A 9,465-nucleotide genomic window follows, 5' to 3' on the forward strand; every position below is an offset into this window, starting at 1 on the left:
CAGCTGTGCCTGCTACCGGCTATGCCCGCTACCGGCTATGCCTGCTACCAGCTATGCCTACTACCGGCTATGCCCACTACTGGCTATGCCTGCTACCAGCTATGCCTACTACCGGCTATGCCCGCTACCGGCTATGCCTGCTACCAGCTATGCCCTTTCATTTCCCACCAAGAGTATACAAACCTTCCTATTTATCTACGGCCTCACCAATGCTTGCTATTTTCTTTTCTTTTTTTTAATTGTTGGGGATTCATTAAGGGTACAAGAAACCAGGTTACACTAACAGCATTTGTTAGGTAAAGTCCCTCTTACAATTGTGTCTTGCCCCCAAAAGGTGTGTCACACACTGAGACCCCACTCCCTCCCTCCCCTCCTTCCCTGTCTCTGCTCTTCCTTTCACCCACCCCCTCCCTCCTTCTCTCTCTCTCTGCTTCCCTCTCCCCCCACTGTGTCATTAATTGTCCTCATATCAAAATTGAGTACATAAGATTCATGCTTCTCCATTCTTGTGATGCTTTACCAAGAATAACATGTTCCACTTCCATCTAGGTTAATACAAAGGCTGTAAAGTCTCCATTTTTTTTAATGGCTGAATAGTATTCCATGGTGTACATATACCACAGCTTGTTAATCCATTCCTGGGTTGGTGGGCACTTAGGCTGTTTCCTAAGGGGTGTGGAATGTGTATCATTGTGGCTTTGATTTGTTTTACCCAATAATTAGTGACACCAAACATCTTTTCATGTGCCTTCTGACCATTTGTGCATCTTCTGTGGAGTCTTCATTGCTTTTGAAAGGGCAATGTGCTGAGATCCTGACTGATCTGAATAAAATTGATACTCTGATATAACAAATCAGAAAAATGGTACTTACATTTTGTTTCATGTCTGGGTAGAATTGACCAGAATAAGATTTTAAAGAAGCGAGAGGCATTTTCATTGAGGATTTGGAATATTTTAGGAATAAATACTACTATAAGCTTCTAAGGAGAGACTGTGAAGTTTCTGCAATCCATATTTGTTAAAACTCAAGAAGAGAACTGTAACACTCTTTTCTTCATAATTTAGTGAGTGATCTATCTGGAAGCAAATGTGTTAGCTAATGAGTTCTTAAGGATTCCTCCACGTTTTGGTTCTTTGCTCACTTTCGGCTGATCATTAGATAGTACATAAGAAGGCAATTCAACCCAGAAATGCTTAAGCATATGTGAGAAGAATCAGTATAACATCCCTGTCAAATTCCCCCTGACTGAATAAGTTTATATGAAATAAACTCTATGCTGGCTGGTTCAGGAGGTAGAGAAGAAAGAGGAAAAGCTGCCAGGGGAGATAGTGGGGCAGGGGGAGGAGGAGGGAGGCAGCCGTATGGGTGGCAGCCCTTGTAAGTTCACTGGAGCGCCAATCTTGGAAACAACGGTACAAATACTAAAAGTTGGAACATACCCGCTTGGTATGTGAGACAAAGGTTTACCATGTTCTGCAATATATATTCCAAAATGAAATCATTACTTTTAGTAAACTCAGTTCAGATAAAAAATATTATTGCATGTATTCAGCAGAACAAAATGTTCTTTGATTTTGACATAAATGAGAAACAATCATCCAGATATACAATATTAAGATTTCAAATGGCTTTAAATAGACCCATTATCAATATGTTTAAAACCTTTAAAAATGAGTCCTAAACATCTAACTGAATTGCTTGGGTACTTTGATTGATTAATATCCATTTCAACAGATTGAAGCATGCAGTATGTTCTGAATAATTGTTAATTTATGCTGAGGTAACAACTGTGTGATATAACTGAAATCTATGTTAATAAAAGATAGGGAAATCCCTTCCAGCCATTTCTAGTACAAACAGCAGGCTGCAATTTTCACCCTTCTTCCCTCGAATGAAATATGACTTTAGATGCTTGTGAAAGCATTTGCTGTTAATTTCTGAAAATCAATAATTAGCACTTCTCAACACCACACAATAAAAATAACACAAAGAGGAGGAAAAGGCGCATTTCACATAAATGACATACATCCGACTCTGACTAGTGGCATTGTTTATGCTTTTCTAGGGGACAATTGATGACCAGGGACCAGTAAACAACTGCAGTAATTATGAGAAGAAAAGATAAACTGAAATTAAAGATTTATTCACTAATCAAAATTAAATGTGTCTCATTAATTTCTTTGATATGAATTTCTCTATTGAAACCTTATGCATAAAACCTTTGCAATGCAAGCTCATCAGTGTGGATGAGAAACACGTAAGGAGCACATTTGAACCTACATCCTTATTAGTTTTAAGAATCATAACATTCTTCTTGCTCTCAAAGTAAACCTTTCTCTTTACAGAACAACTAATGTATTTCCTCTCCAATAATTAAAATGTGGGTGTTTTCTATTTTTATTTGGCCACAAAATTTATTGAATTTTCAGCTCAGTAAAACTTCCATTAATTGTAAGGTGAAAATTAAGACAGTTTGAACAAATCTTTCTCAGCCCCCCCCCCTTTTTTAATCATTTGTTACAATTAGTTCTCAGGATAACTGCCCGAAAGAAGAGCCCTGGACACCACCCCTGTGAAGTCAGGCATCAGGCCCTTGTCAATGGACACTCTTGGGCCACACCTCATTCAGGCAGCTGCAGAGGGTGGTGCTGATACCCTTTAGAAACCAAAATGTCAGAATGGGGCAAGGAAAAGTCAAAGGCTAATGAATTCATAGAATAAACAATGACTGTAAAGGCCATCCCTATCATCGCTGCAAATACCTCCACTCACATTATGAGGATGGAAAGTGTGTTCATTTTTTTCTTTATAAACTCATATAGGTTCATCTCAGGAAGCTAGCTTTGCAGCTGTTTTGGTTAAAGACACATCTGTCTTGCTGGTTCCTGACAACCCTATCGTGTCAGTTCTCTGTAGAAGCAGGGAGTATTTCAGCAAGAAAATAAAGTGAAAACTGAAGTGAGCTAATCTCCTTCCTATGGGCATATTTTCACCATAAGAGATCCAAAGGGAAGCTTTGTTATGCCTGTCAGATCAAAGAAAAAGATAAAAGAAGAAAATATAATCTAAGAAGACCAAGAATTATTAGTTACAGAAAATTAGACTAAAAATACCACATTTTAATGGCTGCCAGTAATATGAAAATCTAGTTAATATTTTCAGCAAAATAAATGTGTATATCTATAAATAAATAAAAACTGTCTGGCCCATATGTTCTCATAGCTGCCAGCAAAACAGTCTTTTGTGATAGGCTCATGTGCATACCTTCCCCTGTCAAAAACAAGTCATTTAAATCATTTCTCAGTTTGGCGATGTCAACTACAGGTATGATGACAAGTATTATGACAAGCTCAGAACTTAGTGTCTTGTTAATAACTTGTCTGGTATAAGCTCACAGCTTCTGTTGGAATATCCACACCATAATTTTCTCTTGCTGAACAAGTACAACATTACGCCAGTACCACAGTTTATGCTGATTCATGTGATAATGTGAATTTAAAAAGTAGCCATGGAAATAAAAAAATGTTAAATATAAATAATAATAAAAGATAGAAATGCTAACACTAACTTATATCAAGAACAAGGAAAGAGTGTTAGAGGCAACAAATGGGCTGCAATTTAGGCTGCCTTTATATAATTTTGGAGAATAGAGCTGAAAATAATTTTTAAACAATTATCTCTTTTAACTAAATAATAACAATAAGTCGGTTGATTTTATCTGTTGCTAATGTACATGTTTTTGATTAAATTGACAATTTTGGTATCCTATATGGAGAACAAAAATTTTTCTTTCTGAGACAGAGTCTTTGTCACCCTAGATCCTCCCGGGTGGACCTACAGACTTGCTCCAGGCCTCCTGGCTCCTTTTTTTACTTTTACTAGAGACAGGATCTTGCTCTTGCTCAGGCTAGTGTGGAACTCCTGAGCTCAAGTGATACTCTTCTTCAACCTTGTGAATCACCATGTCTTGCCAAGAAATAAATTATTAAAACAAAAGTTCCTCTAAGACGCTTTATTTATTTATGCCTCAGGTCTCAATCAATATCTGCATAGTGCTTTCCAGTTTACAAAATATTATTTTTTCACGTGTTTTTCTCCTACGTGGAAGGTATCTTTCCTTTCATCAGTTTTTAGGTGAGAAAACAAAGGTACATAAAGTTAAGTGACTGACTTAATGCCATTCAAATACTAAGAGTGGGGCTGTGATACAACTTATAACCTGATTCCTTCTACCATTTTTATTGCCGACTGCATACCTTATAATCATACTCTGAGCCAGACAGTGTTAAATAATTATGTCTGTAATCACGTGTGATAACTTCTTAAAACAATTTTAGGATAAATTATTTTTGATTCATTGTCAAAATACAGTAAAAAAATTACTTAATTACTTTATTTAATAATCTCCACTAACTGATTCCTCATTCCAGCATAATCTCCTTTGGAATCCTCAAAGACCAATAAAAAGTAAGCTTTTTTGAGAAGTAATTAGATCAAATGAGCAAGAAAATGGCTGATAAAGTTTTCTTAAAATCATTCTAAGTTCCCCCCGTAATTGCTGAAAGCTTTACTGAGTTAAAGTAAAAGTTTCAAAAGTATACATAAAACAGAATAAAAAGCCCTTATAGTTAGATTTAGTAAAATGGAAATACACTTTAGAATTCCCTTAAAATTTTAAGAATCATTTTGGAAGTAAGAGGAGTTATAAACCCTAAAATTAATCAGTTTTCACATATTCTGTTATTTTTAAACTCCTGGAAAAAAATAAAACTAAAGACACTTTGACTCAAGAACCCTTATATTATATAGCTGGGTATCCTTGAAAAGGATATTAATTTAATAAGAGTGTGATTTATATTCTTAGTTGATAAAAGTGTTAGGTTAGATTAATGGTTTTTAATTGAGAATGTATATGAAATTCCTAGAGAGATTTTTTTTCAAAATAGACTTGCTTGAAGCTTCTCCCTGGATATTCTGAAACACCCACAGGCTGCGGAGTTAGATGTGTGTTGCATGTTTTTTAAAGAGCACAGGAGCAAGGGTGGGCATGTAGTTCAAATGGCTTAAAATGTTTTTTTATTTTCTTTTTTTTCATTTTTCCATATATAGATTCCTATAGTTAAAATTTTTGAAATTGGGTAATAAGTACATGGAGTTCATTATACCATTCTATTTTTGCAGGAAAAACTTTCCAAGTGATTCTAATGCACATTCAGTATAGCAGTGCTTCTTAAAGTTTAAGGTCGCCAACAAACCTGGGGATCTCATTAAACACCCTACTGATGTAATAGGTCAAGGACACCTGAGAGTCTGAAATTCTAACAAGTTCTCAGGTGATGCTGATACTGCTGGGCCACATTTGAGTACCAAGGCCTTCGAAAACCACAGGACAAGATGCCTACCAGCCAGAATACCCTATTTCCCAAGCAGGTCATAGGACAGAGTTTCTCGGCCATCATTTAGTAAGTAAAAGTATAAAGCAAATCATGTACTTTTTATTAATATATAAAAATGAATAAGAAAGTATCCATTACCATGTTTGAAAAATACTGCTCTAATTGTCAGTTGAACTCATCTATGAAATAAAGTGCCTAGATTATGATGCAAGCCGAGACTTAAGCAGTTGAAATGATATCTACTATCCAACAGATCTAGTGTTTACATATTAAAGAGAGCTCTGTATCAGAAATGTTCTGTCATGTTCCTTCCCAGAGGCTGTCATGGTAAAGTTTATTATCAATTATTGCTTTACAAGTATAAAATAAGTTAAGCTGTCATAATTTTCTCAGCCAGAGTTCCTAAACTGTCAAAGAATGTCAATTTTTAACCTGACATAGAGAAGAAAATTATCTGTTATTCTGACCTCTAATTTCTTGACATTTTAATGCCATAATTGCTGTGGTTAGTGCTGCTTCAAGATTTCACCTGTCAAGGGAGAATGAATCAATCACTATAAGCCATTTCTCAAATTATAGAACTAACTTCAAAGCTCAAAGTTATAGGCAGATTGTAGAATATTGTTTTGACAAAGAGAACATATGTAGACATTCATATATTAAATATTTCCCATCTAAAATAAGTATTTCACTTAAGCATTGCAAACATCATCTTCCTTAGCCTAGGTGGAGTTTAGTATAACTGTAATTAGCCTTCCTTTGGCTTAATCTATGTGAAATGTGCAATCTTATATTTAAAAAATAGTAAGATAAACATTATCAAACAAAAGGATGTACTGAGCTCAATGAAAGGGTTACTATTTTAAACTTTGCATTTACCAAAAACCTATGTCTGACCACGTAGGGGGTTCAATTATCTCAAGTCAAGGTACAGCAGTGCAGACCTCCAGGAAGGATGTTTTAAGAAAGAGGTATGTGCCTCCCACATGGTCTACTCACAGAGGTTATGTACCAGTAAAGGCCCAAGAAGACCACCGAATAATGAATATGCTGTACTTCAATTCCACTTACCTGCAGGTTCCTTCTTGTGCCAGTAGATGCTAAGTGCTTTTACGTTTTAGTTCACCTTTACAGACAGAGCAATTGAGGTAAAGTGAGATTAACTTGGCCACATTTACCTTGCTCACAGGATTCTGGTGGCTTCTCACCCGTGGAATGATACTTTTCAAGTTCTTAAATGTTAGTACAGAACGTTTTTTGTGCGAATGTTAGGTTTTAATCGGCCAATTGGCACTGACATTAACTGGAATACTTTAGAGGGGGTAATGGTGGGGAGCAGGAGAGGGGAAATTAACTAGTATTCCTTGAAATCATTTAATAATTTATATCTACACTGCACTAAATGGCCCCCTAGTGGTAGCAAGGAGATAAAGTATCTTCTTAAGCAGACTTGAGTCCACACAGATCTGTATGGTCAGGGTAAGTTCCCGGCCTCCGTGTGCTCAGACCCAAACGCTGACGTGGGGAAGGCAGGTAACAGTATTCTGCGTATGCTGCTCACAGCTGGTATTCCAAGAACTAACATAAAATTACTGTATTGGAAGGTGGGTAACGAATTTGGCAATAAAGAAGGTAAATAAGACAGTATGATTCTGGGAGCCCCTCTAATGGAACCGCAGTTTCTGGTAATTATGTGCTCAGAATGAGAATGTTGAAGGTAGACAGAGTCTTCGGCTAAGGCACCCTTGCGATTAGACTGCATCTCTGTAAGTAATAAGAAGCTGTAATATTTTGTTTACGTCAGCTATACTCTATGCAAACAAGGGCTTGACCCATTCTCACTCAGTAACGCCAACATTTAATCATGCATTTTCATGTACTATTTCATTGGGAAGTCTTAGAGTTTGCCAATAAGTCTTACATACATTTTTTTTCACTGTTCAAAACAATGTTGTGATATTTTGTAGGAACAAGTATTTTTATAAGATTCAAATAATACACTGTATATAAAGAAAACCCTATTTCCAAGTCCATTTTCTTTTTATTCTTTGATTTGTCATTTTAACCCTTATTTAAATATGAAAAACTGCTATTTTTCTGTCAATTTTAATGCAGCCGTGCATTTTCATCCTATATGAATGCTTAATATACTTTTATTTTGCAGAATTAACTTGCAACTTTCTTTATAAGAACACAGAACTTTATGATAAGGGATAAAAATGTAAATATTAGAGCAAAACCATCTATGATATTTAAAAGTTAAAAAACAATTTTCAGTTGATCTTAGAATATAATTACTTTCTTTTTCTCTAATTCTAAAAGGTATTGGTTCTAAAAGAAAATTTTAGTTTGTAAGAAATTTATAGAATAGGCATGTGTTAAGCAAAGGTATATAGTTAAGAGAATAATCAAGCTCAGGAATATCTCCTGCTGAATAATCTGATTACATTTTATACACAAGTGGGGACACCAGGTTGGGTGAGTGTAATGGTTACACTTATTTTACCAACCAATTTCATAATACCTGGCTTCTCATTCCTTCATTCTGTCTCTGCATTTTTCTCTGGGCTTCAGGCAATAATTTTATTTCCTTGCACATACAATATGGTACAATGTTGCCCCTAATAACATGCTTGCAATGTGTCCTCAGAATGTTTAGCCCTAAGGGTCCAATGATCAATGACCACAAGGCTCTTTGCTTCTTTTTCCTCTTCTCTGCTTGGAGCCACACAAATGGAGTTATTTCAGTTTTATAGGGTACATAAGAAGTAACATTAAGTATGCAAATTTTTTAATAGAGCTTCATTTCTCAAATCTACAAGTTTTCCACTTCTAAAATTAAAAATAAAAAAATAAAGAGAGCATTCCACTGCCTGGAAATGTAGAAAGGATTACTTGTTTTGCATATGGCAGATGGCAGATATCTGGTAGAAGGGAAGACTGTGAGATAGCTTCCTGCAGCAACACTCATGTAACAGCTGCCACAGCTTTACTTTTCCACCTATGTGAAATCAGTTTGTGCAACGTGGATGTGATTTAAATAATTATGTTATATGAATATTTTCACAAAAATACTATACACATAGTATATGGTACCTAATTCCCAACTGTTAGCTATAAACATTTCAGGTTGAAAACATACGGGAATAAATTAGAATAACCATATCTATTTCAATTAGGTAATTTTTGAGCATTCTATCCTGAAGGTTACAATTTCACTTTTATTTTTAAAAATATCCACATTGGCAGATTATTTTATTGTGACATTCATATTTAAATATTCAACAAGGTTTCATTCATTAATAATACAGAGAAAGCATTAAGCATTTTAATGAAGATTCTAAAGAAAGAAAAATAAAATAGAGGCAAGGAAGTGCATTAAAAATGGCTGCCATTCAAAAAGGAACCATGTACTGGTCTCATTAATTGTTTCTGATGTATGTTTGCTTTTCCATATTTGTCAAGAGCCTGAAACCTAAATTTTGTGAAAAGTAATGTTGAAAGGAGATATAAGTCAAATTTTTGTTTGAGAGATGACAGAAATTTTTGGAATAAAACGAGACCTAACACCTACCTCCCTAAGCACAGGATCGGTGATACTATCCAGGTTCACAGAGCCTTCGTAGGTCAAGTAGTGAAAAACATTCAGGGCACGGACCGCTTCTGGTCCTCGCTGCTTGTAACCAAATATAAGGTCAATCCACTGATGAAGTTGGCAAGAAACAAATTCACTTTCCAGGGCCTGAAATGAGTTAAGAAAGAAATGAGAGAACCTCCAAATTGAACAAAACTTCATGTCTTCTTCTTTTTTTTTTTTAACTTTGCAATATTCTATATAAAAAAGGAGAAATATGCTCTTGACATTTTTATATTTGATCTACATATATCATAGAAATGGCAAAATACTATCTTTAATAAAACCAGACCTAAATGAAAATTATCTCTTTCTAACATGCTAAGCTTTCTCTTGGCTCCATTATAGCTTTAATTTACAATATAAATTTTATTAGTGTTTTAGAGATAGGGTCTCGATCTGTTGCCCAGGCTGGAGTGCAGTAGCATAATC

At 35.3% G+C, this 9,465-nt stretch overlaps 1 protein-coding gene across 1 annotated transcript in view; it reads right to left on the reverse strand.

Moving 5' to 3' along the window:
* The window catches only part of NBEA (neurobeachin), a 719,303-nt gene that overhangs the window by 34,039 nt on the left and 675,799 nt on the right, over window positions 1–9,465 (reverse strand). The window contains exon 49 of the mRNA XM_003800132.3: window positions 8,974–9,141. Coding sequence (XP_003800180.1) covers window positions 8,974–9,141 — 168 coding nt within the window. The remainder of the gene's footprint in view (window positions 1–8,973; window positions 9,142–9,465) is intronic.

The sequence above is a fragment of the Otolemur garnettii genome, unplaced genomic scaffold (genome assembly GCF_000181295.1).
Source record: "Otolemur garnettii isolate 467f Iridium unplaced genomic scaffold, OtoGar3 scaffold00167, whole genome shotgun sequence".
Lineage (NCBI taxonomy): Eukaryota > Metazoa > Chordata > Mammalia > Primates > Galagidae > Otolemur > Otolemur garnettii.